At 56.0% G+C, this 24,658-nt stretch overlaps 1 protein-coding gene and 1 non-coding gene across 2 annotated transcripts; one reads left to right on the plus strand and one right to left on the minus strand.

Annotated features, from left to right (window-relative positions):
• Window positions 1-529: 529 nt before the first annotated feature.
• On the minus strand, window positions 530-24,209 carry NPC1L1 (NPC1 like intracellular cholesterol transporter 1). The gene is made up of 19 exons (XM_066354274.1): window positions 23,772-24,209; window positions 20,730-22,258; window positions 19,443-19,543; window positions 18,969-19,141; window positions 18,653-18,781; window positions 18,157-18,339; window positions 17,492-17,606; window positions 17,221-17,348; window positions 16,710-16,847; window positions 16,378-16,467; window positions 3,742-3,932; window positions 3,450-3,577; window positions 2,809-2,935; window positions 2,635-2,690; window positions 2,025-2,175; window positions 1,661-1,892; window positions 1,416-1,529; window positions 1,176-1,338; window positions 530-1,045 (listed from the first exon to the last, which is right to left on the minus strand). The coding sequence occupies exons 1-19, from the start codon at window positions 23,823-23,825 to the stop codon at window positions 861-863; spliced, it is 3,987 nt and encodes a 1,328-aa protein (XP_066210371.1). The 5' UTR covers window positions 23,826-24,209; the 3' UTR covers window positions 530-860.
• Window positions 7,638-7,713, plus strand: TRNAG-GCC (transfer RNA glycine (anticodon GCC)). The gene has a single exon. It is a non-coding gene; the product is annotated as a tRNA-Gly (tRNA).
• Window positions 24,210-24,658: the final 449 nt, after the last annotated feature.

Below are 24,658 nucleotides of genomic sequence, written 5' to 3' on the forward strand. Positions count from 1 at the left end.
GGGTCGGACGACCAAAACACAGGGGTCGCCTAAAGCCATCGGAAAATACATAATGGATATCAGGTATTTATATTCTGAATCATAACTGTAGCAAAATTACAGTTATGAAGTAGCCACCAAAATTATTTTTTGGTTTGGGGTCACCGCAACATGAGGAACTGTATTGCGGGGTCACGGAATTAGAAAGGTTGAGAACCACTGAACTAAGGTGTCGCAAGATGCAACGAAAAACTAATGATTGATGCTTCTCATCTCTCTTTTCCTGTCTGTCCCTGTCTATCCCTCTCTCTCTCTGACTCTCTCTCTGTCTCTGTAAGAAAAAAGAAAAGAAAAGAAACTGGAGGCCAAACTGAATGGCATTTTCTAGTGGGGTCAATCCATGTGACCAGAGTGTTTTCCAGAACATTCTGTTCTCCCGCACCAGCAAGAAGCCCCTCCCTGGCCTTCTGCAGGGGTGGGGGTCCTGCTCTGTGTTCTCAAGAATACTGAAGAGTGTTCAAGACATTATGACACCATAGTAGGGTTTTGGTTTTGTTTTTCCAGTGAATGGGGGAAGGTGAATGGAAGCAGGCCGGCGTGGGACAGTTCTGAGTCCAGAACCAGTATGGTGTGTCTGTTTCTGGACCCCGAGACCCAGGTGCCGGGTAGGAGGAGGCCAACTTGTGCTGAGTGAGTCTTGAAAGACTAAGAAACCAGAGACCTGCTGCTGGGGTGGACACCCCTGTGGCACCCACGGGCCAAAGGGAGTCCCAAGCTGGGCACTCTCCCAGGGACATCCTCTCTCAGGCCCCCTGAGGCAAAGGCCGGTCAGAGTTCCCACAGGAGCCCTCGTGGCCCCTGGAGCCTGGACAGGGCTCTGCTCACTGGGGCAGAGAGTCGCTGAGGCTGTCCACACTCTTGGCAGGATTTTCGAAGCCGTGGTTGACATAGATGTTGTTGGCTGAGCTCCCTGTGGAGGAGTGCTTTGAGCAGGAGGCCGTCTTGGCTGTGGCCTCCTCCTCTGCCCACTTCCGCTCCAGCACCAGAGCTGGGTTGACATCAGGCCCTGCAGAGGGACAGACACAGAGGAGCACAGTCATTGGCCCTCACCCGGCAAACAGGGGTGGTCCCTGTGCTGCCCCTGTGGGTCCTCCAGGGACGTGGGAAGTGCCTGTGGGAGAAGCCTGGGCACTCACCCAGGTAGCTGAGGATGACGGGCAGGAAGACCAGGCCATGCAGCAGGCCCAGCAGGGTGATGAGGAGGTTGAGACGGAAGAAGAAGATCTGGATGAGCTGGGCCTTTGCCAAGCCCAGGACAAGGATGCCAGGCAGGTTGGTCATGGCTACTCCAGCAAATACCTAGGAGTCACAGGCAGGTGTCAGGCTGGGCACAGGACAGCCAGCTGAAGCCTTCTTGAGGCCGTCTGCACACTCACCGCACTGCCCATGAAGACGGTGGCCTCCTTGGCCCGCTCTAGCCGGGTGGGCTTGGTGCTGATTGCAAAGGAGCGGGTGATGTGGGACACGAACTCCACAGAGATGCCCACTGCCTGGGGGCAGAAAAGGACATCAGCCTCAAAAAGGCCAGGGATGGGGGGGGTCTCTGCCCAGGCCAGCGGGCAGAACTTAGACCCCGGAGAGAACGGGGCATGCTCTGTGAGGCCCCATGCCTGGCAATTACCGTGACCAGGTTGATGAGAGACACGGCGTTGTAGCTGATGCCCCACAGGGCCATGAAGCCCACAGTGTCCACCAGGATCATGACAATGGAGAAGAGATTGAGGAGGCCCGAGCGGAGGTCCATGCCCAGCAGGAGGCAGCAGACAGCAAAGGTGGGCAGCAGGCAGAGGCTCAGCATGAAGAGGCCCTCGGGCACCACCGTCAGGTACTGCTCGTAGAACACGTTGGTGATCCTGCAGGTGCAGGCGCGGTCGGTCAGACGCAGCACGTGGCCCACACCCGTTTCTGGAGGTGGGCGCAGCTCCTCGAGGGCACGGGGCGGCCCTCTCCCAGCCCCTCCCCGTGGCCTGACGCCAGGGCCTCACGTGTAGGGGAAGACCTCAAACGCCGGGTCAGTGCCCGCCACCTTCCGCAGGTCGGCGGTGATGTTGGCCGCCAGCGCCCGAGTGGCTCTCAGAGCGTTTGTGAAATCCTGCGAGTTCTTCAGAGGTGTGTGGTAGGCCATGAAACGTGAGGCTGGCACCAGCCAGGAGCAGAAAGCAAAGGTCAAAGCCAGCTCCAGGTGACCTCAGGACCCCGAGGACCTGGCTTCAGGGCTCTGCTGCCAACGTTTTGGGATTCATACTAAACTTTGGGCAAGGGACCTGCAGGTGGGTTTGGCACCAGCCCTGCAGACTCTGCAGCTGGGTGAGACCAAACCCGGCCCTGCCTCTGATGGCCAGAGCCACAGGGTCATCCGTGGACCCAAGTCCTATTCTGTGGGCTTGAGGGGAGGGGGGCAGAAGCAGGGCAGATGGGGTGACGTCTGAGGACGAGGAACTGAGTAACCAACGCCCTCCAAGGGGGTGGCTGGAAGCCCCCATGAGCGACGAAGGAGAGAAGATGTGAGATTGAGGCTGTCCCCTGGCGGGGGGTGACTCGTGGGCCCTGGAACCACTGACTCACACCCTCCCTAAAACGTGAGGCCACGCTTACCTAGAACCTGGCCGTTGGGGCTCAGATTCACAGAGGTGCTGTACGCTGCCAGGCCGCTGGAGTGGGTGGAGGAAAGGTTTGGCCAGGGACCAGTGCGCCCAGGCCCCCTCCACCAGCCCCCCACCCCCTGTGCTCCCCACGCCCACCCTCTTCACAATGCCCCACCGGGCCTACCCTTTGGGACATTTGATATTGGGCAGGTCATCAAGGAACCAGGGAAGGTACTTGTGGAACTGCTCCACCGATGGCCGCACCGGGCCCAGGGTGAAATCCACGCACTTCCTCCAGCAGGCCAGCGAGTCTGCAGAGAGAGCCGGGGCTGCAGGCAGCGGCACCGACGGTCTGGCCACCTTGCTCTGTCCCTCCCGCCACTGCATGTCCCTCACACCTGGGCACGTGCCCCGCACAAGCTGCAGCAGCCTGTGTGACTGAGAGCATTTGGCATTTCCCTCTGTGAGGGGTTCTCTCCATTGTAGAAATCGCCAAACCCGCAGGCAGGTGAGGAAAGGAAATCTGGGGCAGTGGAACAGCCCACGGGGCCTCCCCACTCCACCTACAAAGGCAGCAGCTTACTCCTGGGCCATGAGAGCCCGTGTGCCCAGGAGAGACATGCGTGTGGGAGTGCCCAGGGGTCCAGCTGAGCGCCCCCCATTGGGCCTGTTCATCCACACGTGTGCTCTGAGCCTGGGCTCTGCCCCAAATGACCCTGTAGGACGGTGTGAGGGACTCAGGGCGCCTTGCCAGGTTTCTCCTTTCTCTCGCCTCAGTTTCCCCAAGCTGCGGGGGCCGGGAGCCCCCAGAGGCCTTGCACTCACTGACGGTCGAGGGGCAGAACTCCCCCTTATTGGCACCAGAGCCATAAATGCGGCAGCAGGAGGAGGCCGGAGTCAGCCAGTCAATGAAGTCATCCACCCAAGAGGAGGCAGGGATGGCCAAGTAAGACCTAAGGGCCAGGGCAGAGGGTCAGCAGGCAGGACCAGACGGGCAGCTGGGGGATCCTTCCCAGCCAGCCTCCACCCTGGGCCTCCCCAGGGTGGGGACAGAAAGGCAGGGAGGGGAACCGGCGGGAGTGGGGGGCACGGAGGGGGTGGGGGCGGGGACACTCACTGCTCAGGGAACGCAGCAGCATACTGGATCTTCTGGGTTAAGGAATAGTCTTCGCAGCCAGCGCTGGAGCAGATGTTGTTCATACCCACCTTGCTGGAGAAGTTGTAGCCCCCGGTGGTGACGAAGTAGACTGGGGCACCCACCTTAAAGTAGCGGTTCAGGAAGAGGAAATAGTCGAGCAGGTACGAGTCCTGGAGTGAAGAACAGTCAGTGAGGCCAGACCGCACACATCCTGAGGGGCTCGCCCCAGCTCAGAGCCAGAGAGGTGCACCACCGAGGCATCCTGAGGGGCTCACCCCAGCTCAGAGCCAGAGAGGTGCACCACTGAGGCATCCTGAGGGGCTCACCCCAGTTCAGAGCCAGAGAGGTGCACCACTGAGGCATCCTGAGGGGCTCACCCCAGCCCAGAGCCAGAGAGGAGCACCACTGAGGCATCCTGAGGGGCTCACCCCAGCTCAGAGCCACAGAAGTGCACCACTGAGACATCCTGAGGGGCTCACCCCAGCTCAGAGCCAGAGAGGTGCACCACTGAGACATCCTGAGGGGCTCACCCCAGCTCAGAGCCAGAGAGGTGCACCACTGAGGCATCCTGAGGGGCTCACCCCAGCTCAGAGCCAGAGAGGTGCACCACTGAGGCATCCTGAGGGGCTCACCCCAGCTCAGAGCCAGAGAGGTGCACCACTGAGGCATCCTGAGGGGCTCACCCCAGCTCAGAGCCAGAGAGGTGCACCACTGAGGCATCCTGAGGGGCTCACCCCAGCCCAGAGCCAGAGAGGAGCACCACTGAGGCATCCTGAGGGGCTCACCCCAGCTCAGAGCCACAGAAGTGCACCACTGAGACATCCTGAGGGGCTCACCCCAGCTCAGAGCCAGAGAGGTGCACCACTGAGGCATCCTGAGGGGCTCACCCCAGCTCAGAGCCAGAGAGGTGCACCACCGAGGCATCCTGAGGGGCTCACCCCAGCTCAGAGCCACAGAGGAGCACCACTGAGGCATCCTGAGGGGCTCGACCCAGCCCAGAGCCAGAGAGGTGCACCGCCGAGGCATCCTGAGGGGCTCACCCCAGCCCAGAGCCAGAGAGGAGCACCACTGAGGCATCCTGAGGGGCTCACCCCAGCCCAGAGCCAGGGAGGTGCGCCGCTGAGGCATCCTGAGGGGCTCACCCCAGCTCAGAGCCAGGGAGGTGCGCCGCTGAGGCATCCTGAGGGGCTCACCCCAGCCCAGAGCCAGAGAGGAGCGCCACTGAGGCATCCTGGGGGGCTCACCCCAGCCCAGAGCCAGAGAGGTGCACCACTGAGGCATCCTGGGGGGCTCACCCCAGCTCAGAGCCAGAGAGGAGCACCACTGAGACATCCTGAGGGGCTCACCCCAGCTCAGAGCCAGAGAGGTGCACCACTGAGGCATCCTGAGGGGCTCACCCCAGCTCAGAGCCACAGAGGAGCACCACTGAGGCATCCTGAGGGGCTCGACCCAGCCCAGAGCCAGAGAGGTGCACCACTGAGGCATCCTGAGGGGCTCACCCCAGCTCAGAGCCACAGAGGTGCGCCACTGAGGCATCCTGAGGGGCTCACCCCAGGATGATGTACCACTGAGGCATCCTGAGGGGCTCACCCCAGCTCAGAGCCACAGAGGAGCACCACTGAGGCATCCTGAGGGGCTCACCCCAGCTCAGAGCCACAGAGGAGCACCACTGAGGCATCCTGAGGGGCTCACCCCAGCTCAGAGCCACAGAGGTGCACCACTGAGGCATCCTGAGGGTCACCCCAGCTCAGAGCCACAGAGGAGCACCACTGAGGCATCCTGAGGGGCTCACCCCAGCTCAGAGCCAGAGAGGTGCGCCACTGAGACATCCTGAGGGGCTCGCCCCAGCTCAGAGCCACAGAGGTGCGCCACTGAGGCATCCTGAGGGGCTCGCCCCAGCTCAGAGCCAGAGAGGTGCGCCACTGAGACATCCTGAGGGGCTCGCCCCACCTCAGAGCCAGAGAGGTGCGCCACTGAGACATCCTGAGGGGCTCGCCCCAGCCCAGAGCCAGAGAGGTGCGCCGCGGAGACATCCTGAGGGGCTCGCCCCAGCCCAGAGCCAGAGAGGAGCACCACTGAGGCATCCTGGGGGGCTCACCCCAGCTCAGAGCCACAGAGGTGCGCCACTGAGACATCCTGAGGGGCTCGCCCCAGCTCAGAGCCACAGAGGAGCGCCACTGAGGCATCCTGAGGGGCTCACCCCAGCTCAGAGCCAGAGAGGTGCGCCACTGAGACATCCTGAGGGGCTCGCCCCAGCTCAGAGCCAGAGAGGTGCGCCACTGAGACATCCTGAGGGGCTCGCCCCAGCCCAGAGCCAGAGAGGTGCGCCGCTGAGACATCCTGAGGGGCTCGCCCCAGCTCAGAGCCAGAGAGGAGCACCACTGAGGCATCCTGGGGGGCTCACCCCAGCTCAGAGCCACAGAGGAGCACCACTGAGGCATCCTGAGGGGCTCACCCTAGCTCAGAGCCAGAGAGGTGCACCACTGAGGCATCCTGAGGGGCTCACCCCAGCTCAGAGCCACAGAGGAGCACCACTGAGGCATCCTGGGGGGCTCACCCCAGCTCAGAGTCAGAGAGGTGCGCCACTGAGGCATCCTGAGGGGCTCACTCCAGCTCAGAGCCAGAGAGGAGCACCACTGAGGCATCCTGGGGGGCTCACCCCAGCTCAGAGTCAGAGAGGTGCACCACTGAGGCATCCTGAGGGGCTCACCCCAGTTCAGAGTCAGAGAGGAGCGCCACTGAGGCATCCTGAGGGGCTCACCCCAGTTCAGAGTCAGAGAGGAGCGCCACTGAGGCATCCTGAGGGGTTCACCCCAGCTCAGAGCCAGAGAGGAGCACCACTGAGGCATCCTGAGGGGCTCACTCCAGCTCAGAGCCACAGAGGTGCGCGCACAGACACATGTGTTCACAGAGGCTGTTCCGTGACAGTGCTACACGGTTGGAGGTGTCCCCACAGAGGCACACATGTCCGGGTATGATCACAGGTGGATGCACAGAATATACCCATGGAGGTACAAGCAGAGTCCAGATTCCAGCCCCCATGAACACACTCTGATGCACACACAAACATGCACATGTATGTAATTGATCCCTTCTTATCGTCCCCTATCTGGCATAGCCACAGTCTAGCAGGCTGGTCTGTGACCACAACCCACACGTGCTTGCACATGTAAACGTCCCATGCGCACCCTTGAGATCATGCGCCAGGCATCTTCACGGCCCCTTTTCCTATGACATAAAACCTCAGAAGGACATCAAGGGCGATGGGGGAGTGGGAGCACCAAGACCCCACGTCCCCACCCGGACAGCACTGCATGGGCGAAATCTGTGTCATGGAACCATTTTGGAACTCTGGGTTCTAACGAGGGCTTGAAGCTCCAGGAAAAACCTTGGCCATTAGATGGTGGTTAATTTTAACCAATCTCAGCGGTTAGCATGGTTGCAGCCACCCATCCCTATCTGCCCAGCCCGGAGGACGGCGGCCGTGCACACATTCCAGCAGCGAGTTGCACGCACAGCCTGCAGGATCCAGGGTGGGCAGTAAGGACTCTATCTCCTAAATATCAGAAATCTGTGTTCTGATCAGATTGCTGCCTCTGATCTCCGAGGTACGCTGTCACCGTCACCTCCACCACCTCGAGGGTAAGTGCCCAGTTTACTGGGGGGTTTTCCCCCTTTTTCTCATTTTGGGAGCCAGACATTTAAAGAAATAGAAAATTCATAAGTGACTACAAATACATGGGAACTTAGTTACCACAAAAGTTCAGGGAAAGGCAAGGCTCAGAAAAGACTTGGTATGACTTTAATTTTACCCCCAAGGTTCATTTGCAGGACAAAGGCACCAGCAACAGTCAAATAATAAAAAGTTTAAATAGGCCCTGGCCAGTTGGCTCAGTGGTAGAGCGTCGGCCTGCCGTGCGGAAGTCCCAGGTTCGATTCCTGGCCAGGGCACACAGTAGAAGCGCCCATCTGCTTCTCCACCCCTCCCCCTCTCCTTCCTCTCTGTCTCTCTCTTCCCCTCCCGCAGCCGAGGCTCCATTGGAGCAGAGTTGGCCTGGGCGCTGAGGATGGCTCCATGGCCTCTGCCTCAGGCGCTAGGGTAGCTCTGGTCGCAACAGAGCAACGCCCCAGATGGGCAGAGCATCACCCCCTGATGGGCATGCCGGGTGGATCCCGGTCGGGCGCATGCGGGAGTCTGACTGCCTCCCTGTTTCCAGCTTCAGAAAAATACAAAAAAAAGATAATAATAATAATAATAAATAAAAAATAAAAAGCTTAAATAACAAAAAGCAAACCTAGGGAAAGTGGAAGAGTCTGACCGCTGAAGTTACTATATGATAAGATTCAAATATCCATTTTTCAACAACCAAACAGCCACAAGACATACAAAGAATCAAAAAAGTATGGCTCATACCTAGAAACAAAAAGTAACTAATGGAACTGTCCCTGAGAAAGTTGAATGGTGAATGTATTAGGCAAAGACTTTAAAAGAACTGTCTTAGTTTCCCTGGCCAGTGGTGCAGTGAATAGAGCATCACCCAGGAGTGACGAGGTCTCCAGCTCCATCCTGATGGCACCAGCTCATCTCCAAGGTCAACAGTTCAAGCCCCAGTCAGGGCACATAGGAGAAGCAGTTATTGGCACAACCAAGTGGAACAATGAGTTGATGCTCCTCTCTCTCTCTCTCTCTCTCTCTCTCTCTTCCTATCTCTCTCAAAAATAAAAACAAAAAAAAAGAAAACTTGTCTTAGAGCAGCTCAAAGAGCTAAATTAAGATATGGTCAAAGTCAAGAAAACGATGTTGAATGAAATAGAAAGATCAACAAAGAGGAAACATAAAACAGAAACAAAAAGAAATTCTGGAGCTGAAAAAGTACAGCTAATAGAAAATTTTACTATAGGAATTCAAAAGCATATTTGAGTAGTCAGAAGAAAACTTAGCTGTGCCCTGCCAACTAGCTCAGATGGTTAGAGGGTAGTCCTGAAGCACAGAGGTTGCTGGTTTGATCCCTGGTCAGGGCACACACAGAAACAAATTGATATTCCTGTCTCTCTCTCTCATTCTCTCTCTCCCTTCCTCTCTCTCTCTTGCTCATTCTCTCTCTCTCTCCCTTCCTCTCTCTCTCTCTCTAAAATCAATAAATAAAACATTTTTAGAACCAACCAAAAAAAAAAAGAAGAAAGAAAAATTAGCGAACACGAAGATAGGACAATTGAAATGATGAAGTGAGGAACAGAAAGAAGAAGGTTAGGAGCAGTGAACAGACCCTAAGGGACCTGTGGGACACCATCAAGCAAACCAACACACACATCACGGGAATCTCAGAGAGATCATGTATGGAAATAATGGCCGAAATTTCCCAAATTTGGTGAAAGATATGAATAGAAACATCCAAGAAGCTGAACAAACCCCTAGAGACCGACATCAAGGCACGTTGCAAGCCAGCTGTTGAAAAGAAAGAGAGAATTTTGAAAGCAACAGGACAGAGGAGACTCGCCACATACAAATATCCCTAATTAGATTATAAACATATTCCACATCAGAAACCTTGGAGGCCAGAAAGCAGTGGGTTTGCATTTTCAAAGTGTTGAAGGAGAAAAACAATCTGTCAGTTAAGAATCCTATCTCTGGCAAAACAGTTCTTTAGAAATGAGGGACAAATTAAGACATTCCTAGACAAACAAGAGCTGAAGGAGTTTATTACCACAGATCTGCTTCTGCAAGATGGCTACTACAGGGAGTCTTTCAGGTTGAAGGGTAAGAACATTAGAGTATAACTCAAAACCATAAAAAGAAAAAAATCCCAGGCAAAGGTATATGTAAGTGACCCTTGAACACGTAAGGGTTAGGGTTGCCAACCCCACATGCAGCTGAAAATCCCATTATAAATTTTGACTCCCCCAAAAGTTAACTACTAATAACCGACTGCTGACCAGAAGCCTTACTGGTAACATAACAGTGAATTAAAACATCTTGTCTGTTATATGCATGACACACTGTATTCTTGCAATGAAGTTAGAGAAAAGAAAGTGTTACTAAGGAAATCGTAAGAGAGAGAAAATGCATTTACAGGTCTGTGCCAGACTTACTAGCACCGTAAGTTTATGTTATGTGTTTACAAAACGAATCATCTATCAGAACCTACATCAATATTGTCATATATGATACAAAACACTGTAGATGTTATACTATTATTAACCCAAGGCATCAAAAATGAAAAGATGATGTGAAAAAGAAATTTATATTTATTGACGAGTGTAACGATTCAGCCGTTGATCGCGAAGAAGAAGCAATATGATTGCTTTATGGCAGCTAAGTGTGATTGATATGATTGCTTCACGGTAGCTTGTACACTGATCAATGAATTTTTATGGCTTACTGTCTTACAGTCATACACATAACACAATATTGGAAACATTGTTATATTTTTTTAAAAACCACCTAGCTGTGATAGAGACTGATAGTTTCTCCAAGTATGAGAGAGAGAGAGGGGTATTCTGTAAGGTAATATAATTCCCTGAAAGCCCAGTTATAAAACAGTAAGAAAACTAATACATTATTAATTTATACTAACGTCACTCACCTTGTGCCTGCGTGTGGATGGGCCACCCACTTTCCAGCACATCTTGCACAGTGTTCAACACGATGCAAACTGAGGCAATGACGATGAGGACAAGACAAAAAATATCTCGTGTAGGGTTGCCATGGTTTTTAGATTTTCACAGGGAGACCCTCGCGCGCACACACACAACCGATTCACCATACAGCATCGTGGTTGTTAACTGTTCGTTAAGTGGAAGGCGGTCATCGTAAATGTCTTCATGCTGTGTAGGCGGAAAAGGGGGTGAAGGACAGGCCCCTCGGGGTAACTTTATGGAAACACGTTGTCATTTCTGTCTGACTTTTTCACTTATTCATGTCTAGAATTGTTCCCGTGTTGTTCCCCTTCTTCAGTTTGCTTTAGTCGGCGTGCCTGAGTCACAGAAAGGTCCGGGTCATGAAAGAGATTGGAGCAGTCCTGAGGGACGAGAACGCTTCTGCAGGACTGTCTTCCTGCTTTCTGTCTCTGCTGCGTCCACGCCTTCTTCCTTGTCATCCTGTCCTGGTTCAGAAGTATCCACCTCTGCCAAGTCTCCTTTTTGTTAAGTCCCCCGGAGTGGTGTCGGTTATCTCTCCAAGGTCTCCAAGACCCAGATCGTGAAGCCTTTCACGCCCCCACACTACCTTTTATGCCATATTTGTCATCTCTGTCATCTCTGTCATCAGTCCTGGGAAGATGTGCACAACATCTGACCGGAGTTTTCTCCAGTGGGAATTCATTGTTTCAGGGGTGATGATGGCTTTCACGGCATTTTCTGTAACGACGATGCCTCTGCAGTGGTGTGACCCTTCCAGACTTGAATGACAGTCTCTGTCAGGGTTCTCGTCCATAAAGCTGACAGCCCGTCCACCGAGGCCGTCTGTGATGAACCCACAGGGTCCTTAAGACCCCCGATCTGGAGGCTGATTTAGAGATGTCATGTTTGGGGGCCGGGAGACCACTCTGGTGCCTGTTGACCCGGGACATTGTCCAATATCAAAGTAACTGTAACGGCGGTCCCTTACGGGCCAGGTGCTTCCTGACTTCAGGGACGAATGATCAATGCAGCTGATCCAGAAACAGGTTCTTGTTGTCCAGACCCCCTTGTGGAACAACCTGACAAAGGCTGACAGGGGTATTTATCTTCCTTTCGAGGCTTGAGACGAGCAACTCTACAGGTGAGGGTGGTGCTGCTCATAAACCCAGCTGCGTTTGCACACCGCAGTAGTCAGCTCGTCCCTTCCTTCCTCCTTAAATCCTGGTGCTCGTTTCTGCGCCGTACTAATAAATGTCCTTTATGGCATTCCCCCCCCCCGCCCCCCAGAGTGAGCACTCTCATCGGCGGCGTTGCAAACCTGTTCAGACAGACATCCTTTCTCCTCAGCGGTTGTCTTAACGGTGCCTGGGAACCCGTCCGCTGTCTCTTGGTCAGCAGAAGCTACTTCTCTTGTCACCTTGACTTTTTTTTTTTAAGCCAAACCTCTTTCGAAAGTGATCAAACCATCCCTTTGCTGGCATCGACGTCTCCAGAGTGAGATCCTCCGCCTTCCTGTCGCCGTGTCGCACGAGGGTGTCTCTTTTCCTCGAATCCTATCGAGAGTCCGTCGGTGAGCCGTTCTCACATCAGCCCTGCACACACGCGGAAGCTGCATCTCCGGTACGAGATAAAATTGCGTCTCACACAAAGTGCCACGACGTTTTCTTGCCTGCTGACATAGCTGCAGCGAGGGCTTCGCAAATTTCTTTTCCGTTTTCTTTTTTCTTTTTTTCTTTTTTTACAATAGTCCTTACACTGGACTCATTCGTGTCGGACTGAGATGGTGGTCAAGCTGCAGACCTCAGTCCAACGTACGTTTCAAGCAATTCAGCTTTTTCTTCTGAGGCCAGGACTTTTTTCCGCTTCTTGGGAGCACTTCCAGCATCACTGGTGGCCCTTCCTGTGGGCCCCCCGTTGTTCTTCACAGAGAAAGGTGTTGCACTAAACACAGTGAAAGAGACACGAGAACTGGGAGAGGTCACTTTTCCCTGCAATGCACAAGTTGCTGGAGAGACGAACCCATGTGGAGATGACCAGCGTTGTACGCATCGTAAGTGGTCACTTCCAACGCTTGAGCCCATGGCAACAGCTACAGGAGGGGACCACAAGAGGTGACCACAAGAGGACGCAGCAGCACGCATCGTCCGCACCAGGGTGGATTCTATGTGTTAGGATTTATATTTCTCACCATGGCAAGTGGCACCATATACAGTCTGTAAGTGTTCGTGTAAGATTTGGTAAATTTTAATTTTTTTTTTTTTTCTGAAGTTGGAAATGGGGAGGCAGTCAGACAGACTCCCGCATGCGCCTGACCGGGATCCACCCGGCACGCCCACCAGGGGGCAATGCTCTGCCCATCTGGGGCGTCACTCTGTTGCAACCAGAGCCATTCCAGCTCCTGAGGCAGAGACCACAGAGTCATCCTCAGCGCCCAGGCCAACTTTGCTCCAATGTAGCCCTGGCTGCGGGAGGGGAAGAGAGAGACAGAGAGGAAGGAGAGGGAGAGGGGTGGAGAAGCAGATGGGTGCTTCTCCTGTGTGCCCTGACCGGGAATCGAACCCGGGACTCCTGCACGCCAGGCCGATGCTCTACCACTGAGCAAACCGGCCAGGGCCAAGATTTGGTAAATTTTAGCTTTTAACAACGGATTTGTGTATATTTTTATGGTAGTAGATGATAAAATAGACTAGTATCTGCATCTATTTTATGCATGCATTACATACCTAAGTTTTGTGTTTTTTTTCTTTTTAGGCTACATAGTTCGTCTATAAGTTTTTTCAAATCGTCACAAATCTCCAAAATAAATTTCCGATGTATTCATTGAAAAAACTGCATGTAAGGAAGGAGACCTCTGCCGTCCAAATCCACATTATTCAAGAGCCAACTGCACACAGGCAATTATAAATTCTAGTATTATTGTAACTTTGATTTGTAACCCTACTCTTTGATCTGTGCGAGACTTAAGAAACTAATACATGAAATTATTAGTCTATGTTTTGGGGCGCACACTATACAAAGATGTGATTTTGAGATATCAATCATTAAAAGAGGTGGAGACTAGGCCTGACCTGTGGTGGCGCAGTGGATAAAGCGTCAACCTGGAAATGCTGAGGTCGCCGGTTCGAAACCCTGGGCTTGCCTGGTCAAGGCACATATGGGAGTTGATGCTTCCAGCTCCTCCCTCCTTCTCTCTGTCTCTGTCTCTCTCTCCTCTCTCTCCCTCTCTGTCTCTCTCCCTCTCTGTCCTCTCTAAAAATGAATATAAAAAAAAAAAAAAGAGGTGGAGACAGCTGTAATGGAGCAGAGTTTCCATATGTTATTGGAGTTCGGCTGCTGTAAATTCAAATCGGAGCGTTAGAACTTCAGGATGTTAAATGAAACGCCCAAAGTAACCACGAAGAAAACAGCCATAAGCGCACACACCAAAGCAAACGAGAAGGGAATTTTAATTTTTTTTTTTTTTAAATTTTGAGAGTATGTGTACTAAAGCTGGGGAGAGTGAAACAAGGAAGGATTTAGGACAAAAGAAGCCACAGGAGAGGGCCTGGGCGGGGCTGCCGTCAGCTCACCGGAAAGTCAGAGAAAAGGGGCCTTGGAGACAGGTTCAGAGGGCTCAGCCAGGACGAGCTGCGACTGCTCACTGCTCCCCTGGTGGCAAGTCTCACAGGGGCCCTAAGAGTTCAGGAGATGCTAGCCTGAGAGGGAACGATGGCGGGGGGCGTGCTCCCAGGAGGAGAGGGCCAAGAAAGCCATTTTGAAGTTTTTCCTAATAAAAATCAACTAAACACAAAAGACTACTAATACAGGAATGAAAGACAAAACAAAAACAAGCAAACAAACAAAACACTGCTTATAAGGCATGTGGAAAACAAACAGTAATTCCTTACCAGTAATTACGTGTAAATAGATGCACCTCTCCAATCAAAAGTCAGAGATTGTCAGAAGGGATCAAAAAACATGATCCAGCTGTCTGCTGACTGCAAGAGACTCCCCTGAGATCCAAAGACACCCACAGGTTGAAAGAGAAAGGATGGAAAAGGTATTCTATGCAAATGTAACCAAAAGCGTGTAGGGGTGTGGCTCTACTCACATCAGACAAAATAGACTTCAAATCAGCACGCTTACAAGAGACAAAGGAGAACGTTATATATTAATAAATGCAGGTTCGGCCTGACCTGTGGTGGCGCAGTGGATAAAGCCTCGACCTGGAAATGCTGAGGTCGCCGGTTCAAAACCCTGGGCCTGCCTGGCAAGGCACATATGGGAGCTGATGCTTCCAGCTCCTCCCCCCTTTTCTCTCTCTGTCTCTCTCTCTCTCTCTCTCTCTCCCTCTCCTCTCTAAAATGAATAAATAAATAAAAAATGTCTGCTCTTCTCTTTAAAAAAAATAAAAATAAAAATAAATAAATAAATAAATGCAGGTTCGATGCAGGAAAAACAAGTGTGTATAAACATTAATGCACCTACTGACCATCAAAATCTATGAAGCAAAAATAGAGTTAAAGGTAGAATTAGAAAGTTTGACAATAATAGGAGGAGAGTTCAACACCCCACTCTCAGTCATGGGTGGAACAACCAGACATGAACGAGGAAGGCTAAGAAAAGGATTGAACAACACAACAAACCGCTAGCTCTCACAGACAAACACAGAACACTCCACCCAGCAACAGCAGAATGCACCTCCGTCTCGTCTCAGATACAGAGGGGACATTCTCTGTGATAAAAGCCATGTGTTAGACCACAAAGTAAGTTTCAACATTTACAAACATAGATATGTGGTCAGCATGTTGTCTGACCACAACTGGATGGCTTCCCTGGTGAGTTCTACCAAACATTTAAAGAACAGTTAACACCGATGCTACTCAAACTCTTCTAAAAAGTTGAAGACAACACTTTTCACTCACTAAAGGCCAGCATTGCCCTGAAGCCAAAGCCAGGCGAAGACACTAACCACAAGGAAAGTAAAACTACCGACAAATGCGCAAATATTTTACATTGTGAACATTAACGCAAAAACCCTCGACAAATCACTAACACATGGAATTCGACAGCACAGATGCTCCTTAACTTACATATTGTCCTGTAATACTACTTTTCTGAGGGTTTTTTTTTTATCATTAAACGGGGATTTTGTGAAATGCGTGTTCTATGTCCACTGAGAAGGCCATCTGATTTTATTTCCACTCTATTCATGTGGCGTATTGCATTGATGGATTTCCCATCCCTGCCCTCTGGGAATATACCCCACTGGGACAGGGTGTATCATCCTTTTAATATGCAGATGGTCCCGGGCTTATGCTCCTTTGATTTAAAAAGGAAGGGAATTTCTATACCGTCTACAACAGGGGGTCCCCAAACTTTTTACACAGGGGGCCAGTTCACTGTCCCTCAGACCGTTGGAGGGCCCAACTATAAAAAAACTATGAACAAATCCTTATGCACACTGCACATATCTTATTTTAAAGTAAAAAAATAAAACGGGAACAAATACAATATTTAAAATAAAGAACAAGTAAATTTAAATCAACAAACTGACCAGTATTTCAATGGGAACTATGCTCCTCTCACTGACCACGAATGAAAGAGGTGCCCCTTCCAGAAGTGCGGCGGGGGCCAGATAAATGGCCTCAGGGGGCCGCATGTGGCCCGCGGGCCGTAGTTTGGGGACCTCTGGTCTACAACATGGATGGACCTTGAGGACATTACGCTGAGTGAAAGAAACCAGACACAAAAGGACACACACTCTGTGACTCCACTCCTATGCAGTCCCTGGGGGAGTCGAGATCAGAGACAGAATACAGCATGGTGGTCCCGTGGCAGAGGGAGGGGGCGGTGGGGAGTGAGTGGTTAATGAGGACAGAGTGTGTGTTTGGCGGGACATGGGTCTCTCCCCAGGTCCACTCCACCCCACCAGCCCCGGGGCCCAGGCTGCTCCACTCCTGTATGCTGCAGACCCGTCCACCTCCTGGGGCACTGAGGCCACAGCACACAGCTCACCTTGGGCAGGGCCAGCTCCTGGTCCAGCCCCACACTGATGTGGCACATGAAATAGAGACCCGCTCCAAAGAGAGCCAGAAACAGCAGCACCTGGAGAGGGAGTCGCCCGTGAGGGTCTGCCCGCACAGGGCTCCCCGGGCTCCCCACCTGGGCCCCGGTGGCTGCTCTCGGGAATGTTGGATTTGAGTCCCACTGCCACCCCCACCCTGTGCTTCGGGACCGGGGCCTGGGTGAGCTCTCGTTGCTGAGTGCAAGGTGAGAGTCAGGCTGAGCCGCCCCTGCCCTTCCCCCCCGGGGTGTGAGGACCCCAGCTGCCCTCCCGCCCCACTCACCACGACCACACGAGTGACCCGGTGCAGCAGGAGTGGGGCATAGACTTTGCGGAAGAATCGGAGCAGGAAGCCCTCTCTTTGGCCAGGCGGGGGCAACTCCTGGGCACGGAAGCAGCAGCAGAAGTCCAGCCGGGAGGCCTGGGGGAAGCAGCCCGTCCAGGTGGCCCCAAGGCAGACCCGGGGACCACCTCCCTCCTTCCAGGGCCCCAGGGGACATGCCAATGTGGCACCTTTCTACTCTGGTAATATCCCTTTGAATTCTGTGCTGTCGCTGAGACAGTGGCTCCCTGCCAACCTCTGATTTATAGTTTATTTCAAGACCTCATGTACTTGAGGAAGTTTAATCATGTTCCTCGAAGTGACCAAAACAAAATTATTTTTCTGTGATACACTGGGGATGACATGGCCCAAATACTCTCTCACAGTGCCTTAGCCCAAGCCCGACTCCGGGCCTTCTCTGCAAAGTGAAGCCACCCATCCCAGCCAAAATGGGGCCAGCCGGGTCCCCCACCTCCTGCCTCCTGCTGTCGAGGGACACCAGGGCCACGAACGCAGACATCTGCAGCAGGAAGTCCAGGATCACCGCGAGGCCAGAGGTCAGTGCAAAGTTCCTCACGGCGGGCATGGGGGTCAGGGCCCCTGGGAGGGAGGACGAAAGTGACTCTCAGGGCATGGAACCTGCTCACACAGGTGCAGGGGGAAAGGGGCTGCCCGCACCCCAGTCTCCACAGCTGTCCAGCGCCGGGTGGGGGCTGGGATGGGGTGGGCCTGCCCAGGCTCACCCAGGAAAAAGCAGATGGCCTCAGAGACGCTGCACAGCAGCATGCTGGGTCCCACACTGCCCAGTGCCCGGCCGATGTGGGCCTCCCGCCGCTCGCCGGGTCTCCGCGGCAGCCTCTGGGAGGGGGAACAGCAAAGCCCAGATGCAGGGCCAGCCAGCGGAGATGGCACATGCCTTCACTCCCCTCGCATGACCGTTGCCCAGAGGCCTGGCCAAGCCTTAGGGATGAGCCGCCCATCCCCAGTCAGAGAAGACCCTGCTGACACACTAGTCCCTGCGGCCCGTTCTCCGAGTCTGGCCCAGAGGGACGCTGGGAGTGTTTCAGAGAGTCCATGGCATCCCTGTCCCAACAACCGCTGGGTCCCTCAATGTTCACTAACAGCAGGGGCTAAATCAACTCTGACTCGCCCTTCCCCGGAACACTGCGTGGCCGCAGAAAGACAAGAGTGGCCCTGAGCTGCATGCAGTGTGACACCCTCGCCAGGGGACACGTGGGTGGGCACAGGTGACACACAGGGCACACATGCGCTTATGTGAGGGACAGACGCTTAGCGCAGAATGCGTTCCCAGGGACAGTGGAGACCAGCGTCAGGACAGGGAGGTCCAGAAACCCTCCCAGCATCTCCGGGATGAGGGCGCCAGGCCACAGGACACCCGCCCACCTACCTGGTACTCGAGGACGAAGATGAAGATGTTGTCGGCCCCCACGGCCAGCACCAGGAATGGCACCACTTGGAGGACCACCAGGGAGGAGGGGACGCCCAGGTAGGAGAAGAAGCCCATGGAGGCCATGACGGAGCCCAGCACCACAGCCACCCCGCCCAGGCCCAGCGTGACCTTGGCGTCCACCTGCAACGGGACAGCTTGATGCAGGGCTAGAGATGGGCCCCCAGCACCACAGCCACCCCGCCCAGGCCCAGCGTGGCCTTGGCGTCCACCTGCAACGGGACAGCTTGAAGCAGGGCTAGAGATGGGCCCCAGGCCACGCTAGAGGAGCCGCCCTGCAAGGAGCTCTACGTCCTGGGTTTGCATGTCACAGTGGGGTCTATCAGGGAGCAGAACAGAACACTTCCAAGAGGGGTCAGCCCCGGGTAGCCCCTGTGCACTGAGGTGCTCTGGTTGGGAAGGTCCGCGATGCCTCTCACCATGCCCCCTTCCTCACCAGCAAGCGGTACCAGCTGGTGTAGCTGCCCAGAGCCAGCGAGATGTACAGGAAGATGACCAGGTAGCTGATGGCGAAGATGGGTAGGTCCTGGGCCGTGGTCCGGCTGATCTCATCCTCTAGGGAGCGCTGTGGACACCCCCCACCGACATGCTGACCCTTGACCTGTGGGTCCCACAAGGCAGCGTCCCCACCCCTCGTCCTCCTGGGCGGGCCACCCCAGCCCAGCGTCCCTCAGGAGCGGTCGGGATGAGGCCACAGGAACCCTCGCCACGCCACCTGGTCCATCCCCGAGCCGTGGACCCTGCAGCCTTACCTCCGCCATGAACGTGACCCGGAACGTGCCCGCCGTTCGCTGCTGGAAGGCCCGCATCTCGTCCAAGAAGGCCCCCTCCCAGAGCTTGGCCTGGGCCAGCCGGGGGTCCCCGGGAGGGTAGTTGTTGAGGGAGAAGGTCATGATCAGGGCCTCTGCCTCAGAGTAGTTGTTCCCTGGGAAGGGAGGTGCTCAGCGACCCAGCAGCCTCCCCCCGGCCACCCCTCCAACCCCGCACCCTCTTATTTGAGTCACTATCTAACCCTGTTCCCACTTCCCCGTCTCAGCCAAAGGCACAGCCAGGGGGTCTCAGCAGCACTGCCAGGACAAGAAGGAGGGAGTTGAGGACGGGCGGGTCTGTAGCCCCCCCCAGCCCCCCAATGAGGCCACCCAGGGGCAGCGAGAAACACGTCACTACCCTCCCCCTCTGCCCCGTGCTCACGTTGGCCCCGTGGCCTCCCCGGGGCCCCGGCTTACCTTTGTAGCCCCCCACAGCCAGGAAAGGGAAGACGGGGGCCCCGTAGTCAGCCATGCAGCTCAGGGCCAGGGCCGTTCCATCCTTGAAGGTGAGTGGGGCGCTGGAGGGAGAGGAACGACCTTCCCAGGCCCTGCTCCTGCCGCCTGCTCCCCCCCAGGTCAGCACCACCTCCTGACCACATGGTCGGAATCACTTCTCCCAACAGAATCTCACACAGCCCACCACAGTGTGGCCCGGAGCTCCCGGACCAGGGCTGCCCGGGAACCGGCTCCCCCAGCCGCTCGACCGGACTCGTCACCTCACCCCAGACAGGACAAACGGGGCGAGTGGGTGAGCCCCACACATGGCCCCCGGGGCGGGGCCTGGAGAGTCCCCAGTTTCAACAACCAAGAAAGGCCCCGGTTTCATGCTGCCCTTGGCTCCCTCCTTCGGCCGCCTGGGACCCTCCAGGCCCCGGGCGTATCTCTTTCTTGTGGGCAGCAATTTGCCGACCCGGTGACCTCGAGCCAGTCTGTACGCCTTCAACCGAGTCCTTTCGGCAAGCGCATCCCAGGTACTGGATGACGGGCACTGGGGAAATGAGCCCATTGCTCACCGGCAGTCCACGGATTACCACCGTTGTGTGACCTGGGGCGGTTCACTGCCCCCCTCTAAGCCGCAGTCTCCCTGTCTCTGCATGGGGATAATCGGACCACCCAAGAGCGGTTGTGAGCATCCAGAATCAAAATGAAGCCAGCGTGAGGGCTGGGGCCCGGGTCCGAGCTCCCCCTGACCTGCAGCTCTGAGGGTGCCCGGGATTCAGGCACAGACCCTGGGCAGCAGCTCAGACCAGGCTCACCCCCTAACCAGAGGCTTTCCATGTGGTCCGCAGGTCCACAAGGTCAGAACTCTTCACAATGATACGATGATGCTCTTCACTTTTTACCCTTTTGCTCTTGAGCGTGGAAAGCACACACAGGCCCCTGATGTGGCTCCCACACCACGTGGCCGCTAACGGTTAAGAGAAGACCACACGTGGGAGAGGCACAATTATCCAGACAGGCCACAGCCCTTTTCCTACTCCACGCGGAAACCAGGGATGCTCCCTGTGGTCAGGAGCTCTGCAGAAAGGCTGTGAGGCCCACGTGCACACCGCCGGCCCCAGCGAGCAGGACCCCACCGAGCGGCGGTGCAGCTCCTGAGACCCAGACCCAGAGCCACGTGGCCCCTCGGCAGCTGTGCCTGGGCCGGGCTCCCGGAGGCCGCACCGTGCCAGCACCTGCCCGGTGCCAGCGTGCAGGACTCACTTGGCGCAGTAGAGGAAGTGGTCCCTCCAGTTCACCTCGGAGGTCTGCCCCGTGAGCGTCTGGTTGGCGGTGAGCTGCAGGCGCGTGCCGTTGCTCTGAAAATACTGCGGGAGGCTGTTGATGCAACAGTCGGAGAGGCTGGCATTGTGCGGGTTGAGGGGGGCGTAGCAGATGTCCCGCAGGGAGATGTTGCGCTGCTCCTCGGGCGACCACACCTGCAGGTGCCGCAGCTTCTCCTGCAGGTCTAGCAGCTCCAGCAGCAGGTCGGTGTCCAGCACCCCACTGAAGGTCTTGGGCCCCAGCAGCAGGGAGTTATACCTGTAGCTGGGCCGATTCGGTGCCGTCAAGATCACCTGGTTGGTTCGGAAGAAGGGGCCGAAGTGCTGGTCGTGGAACGCCTTCTCTCTCCGGGCCTGGCTGTTGGGCGCTGACCACAGCTCCACAGGGTCTGTGGTCAGTTTCGTAAAGGCCAAGCCCCCAGCCAAGACCACCACCAAGGTGAGGGACACGAGCAGGACTGTCAGCGGCCACGAGGCCACCCACGTGCCCCAGCCCTGGAAGCAGTGGCTGAGGACGGTGTGCGTGGAGAGGCTGAGCCTGCTGGAGAGGCTGGGTCCAGCCTTGGGGTCCTGCGTCCGGCCGTTGCTCCTGCAGAAGCCCAGGCGGGGTCCCGTGAGGAAGGCCGTGAGCACAGCGAGGACAGAACACAGGATGATGATAAGGGCCAGCCCGCCCGCCATGCGGCCCAGGCGGAAGGTGGCGTCCAGGGCCTCAGGCCGGGTGATGGCTGGGCAGGAAGTGGCACAGTCTTGGCAGGAGCAGGCGGCCGTGCCGTCAGCCTGGGACTGGTTGCAGGGCGTGATCTCGGCGTCCAGGGGCTGCATCACGCTCCCTGCAGCCTGGCTGGGATCCCACAGGTGGAAGGTGATGTCCAGCGGCGCCAGGCCGTTCCCTGTGTCCCCCTGGTAATTGAGCCAGCGCTGGGCATTGCAGAGAGCAGAGCCGTAAACACCGCACATGGTGCCCACGGCCAGCGTGGCGGCGGCGGGGATGCGCACCCGGCTGCAGGAGTCGTAGGTCCGCTCCGCGAAGCTGCGCTGGTAGAAGGCCTCGTAGGCCACCACCGCCGGGGGCTGGCCCGCCCCCTTCGCGGCCACGCGCGTCACGTTGATGAAGGCGCTCTGGTCGGGGCTGCAGGTGTTATGGCAGTGCAGGCTCACGAAGTTGTCCGAGCAGGCCGGGCAGCGGGTCAGCAGGGCCTTGGTGATGGCCATGCTGGCCTCCAGGGACAGCAGCTGCTTCCGGGAGCAGCAGGCGTAGGTGCTGTTGGGGCCGGTGTAGAGGCGGGGGCAGACCCGCCGCAGGAGGGCCAGGTGGTCGCCCGTGATGTGGCGGGCAGGCGTGTTGGACAGGCAGGACACGTTGGACAGGGAGGCCAGACTTCCAGACAGCTCAGGGTTCTTCCCACACTCATCGTAGAAGGCGCAGTAGCCAAGCTGGTGGTTGGGTGTGTACTGCTCGGCCCAGGCCTGTGGAGCAGGGCAGCCTCACCATGGGCACCATCAGCCGAGCGGCCAGGGAGGGCATGGGGTTAGGATGGACACAGGGCAGGGCGGGTGGTGGGCATGGCAGCCACACAGTGCCAGGGACAGGGAGCCCAGGGGAGAGGTGCTGGTGCACACTGTGGCCAGGCCTTCATCTTGAGCGACCAGGTCACTGAAGAGAGGAAAGTGACCAGACAGGCCTGCATTTAGCATGGTCATGCTGGAGGGGAAGGGAATGGGTGAGGAGACCCTCGGAGGCCGCCGTGAGGCCCCACTAAGAAACAGTGACCCTGCAGAGGTCACAGACTGATTCCAAGGAGCCCCCACGTGGACACCAGGCCCTGTGCACATGAGGCACCATCACCATCTCCAGTGGCTGCCAGGGACCCTCTTGGAGCCTCTATGCGCAGGGTCCCATGGGCGCGCGCGCGCACACACACACACACACACACACACACACACACCAGGGCCAAGAGCCTTCACCCGCTCTGCTAGACCTGAGTAAGAAACACAAGAGGCTGGAGCCCAGACCTCCCCCCAACCCCAGACGCTGACTCCACATTGGGAGAATCTCGGAAGCGACCCTACCAGCCGCCTCAGGCCAGGGCATCCACAGTGGACCTGGGATGGGAGGCACTTGGTCACACCTAGTCCAGCTGCCCCCTCCCCAGCCCTGTGTCCTCTAAGGACATGATCTGGAGACTTGGACAGTCCGGGACCCTCTCCCCACACCCCTCCTCTAGGGGGTGGGATCCCTCATCTGTCTGAAAATTGGCCACCCCAGATGCAGGCCTTCCTTCACTGTCATCAAGAAACCCCTTGCAGCCCAGGCTGGGTGGCTCAGTGGATAGAGCATCGTCCTGGTGTTCCAGAGGTCACGGGTTCAACTCCAGGTTAGAGCACATACAAGAAGCAATCAATGGGCCCTGGCCAGTTGGCTCAGTAGTAGAGCGTCAGCCCGGTGTGTGGAAGTCCTGGGTTTGATTCCTAGTCAGGGCACACAGGAGAAGTACCCATCTGCTTCTCCATCCCTCCCCTTTCTCTCTCTTTTTCTCTCTTCTTCTCCCACAGCCATGGTTCGAATGGTTTGAGCAAGTTGGCCCCAGGCACTGAGGATGGCTCCATGACCTCACCTCAGGCGCTAAAATAGCTCAGTTGCTAAGCAACGGAGCAGCAGCCCCAGATGGGCAGAGCATCGACCCCTAGGGGGCTTGCTGCATGGATCCTGGTCCAAGCATGTGCAGAAGTCTCTGCTTCCCCGCTTCTCAATTAAGAAAAATTTTTAAAAAGAAAAGAAAAAGAGAAGCAATCAGTGAGTACACAACTAAATGGAACAACTAAGTGAAACAAGGATTGATATTTCCCTCCCTCTCTCCCTCCCTTCCCCTCTCTCTTTCTCTCAAATCAATGGAAAAAATATTTTTTTAAAAATAAGAAGCCCCCTGCCAGGTACCCTCGATGGGAGGCCTCGGGGAGTGGACGCAGGTTCCAGACTCACCGACTGCAGGAGCAGGGTCCAGAGCAGCCAGCCCCCCAGGCTGGCCCCTGCCATCCTGGTGCCAGGAGAGTATTAGAGGGAAGTGGGGGCAGGCCACCCAGACGGGAGGCACAGCCAAGGGCTGGGTCCGGGTCCAGGGAACACAGGAAGCCGGCCTCCCACCCAGGGACAGTCTGGCCTGACCGGGCTGGGGACCAATAGTGGTGCCGCTGGTTAATGATCCACTGCCTGCCCCTCCCAGCCTGGGCCACCATCTTAGATGAGTCTCCCAGCAGAGGTGCGGGGTGTCCCCTTCACTCGCTTCCCAAAGCCACCTAAGTTGACCTAAGCTGAGGGCCGAGCCGCCCGGAGACTTCCACAGCCCCACTCTCAGCCTCTGCTGCAGAAAGCACCAGTGGGGAAGATGTGGGTGGGCTCAGCGTGTCCCTGAGACCCTCTCCTCGGCCGCTCTCATCCCTCCACCTACCCCTCCACCTCTGACCTCAGACATCCGCTGTCCCCAGCCCCCTCTTGGGACCAGGCCAGCTGGGACACACCTTTGCACTGTCATCCTTAGCAACTGTAGTTAAATAATATTAACAGCCTGATAACAGAAGGACAAATTGGGAGACCAATTAGGGGTGGCGTGATGCAGTGACAACAGTCTCCTCCTCTGGGTGGAGGAGGAAAATCAGCTTACTGGAATCTGGCAGTGCACAGAGGTCCCCCGGATATGAGAGCCATGGCCCTACTGTGACCTCCCCCTGTCTGGCTGGGACCCCAGGCAGCACCCCCCCCAACCTGGGCACAGGTGCTCAGCACTCACTTTCTACTGCCTCCCGATAGGGATCTCCCTATCGTCAGGATGGGCCAGACCTTGGCCCCAAAGCCAAGGCTGAGCTGATAAG

Source organism: Saccopteryx leptura, chromosome 12, assembly GCF_036850995.1.
Source record: "Saccopteryx leptura isolate mSacLep1 chromosome 12, mSacLep1_pri_phased_curated, whole genome shotgun sequence".
Lineage (NCBI taxonomy): Eukaryota > Metazoa > Chordata > Mammalia > Chiroptera > Emballonuridae > Saccopteryx > Saccopteryx leptura.

Bases quoted from the DNA above. Each gene is read 5' to 3' on its own strand.
- NPC1L1 (XM_066354274.1), bottom strand. From the start codon at position 23,825: ATGGCAGGGGCCAGCCTGGGGGGCTGGCTGCTCTGGACCCTGCTCCTG. The intron at 22,259-23,771 runs GTGAGTCTGGAA...CCTGCTCCACAG, and splicing joins GGACCCTGCTCCTGCAGTCG to GCCTGGGCCGAGCAGTACAC. The intron at 2,936-3,449 runs GTGAGTGCAAGG...CTCTCTCTGCAG, and splicing joins GTTCTGCCCCTCGACCGTCA to ACTCGCTGGCCTGCTGGAGG.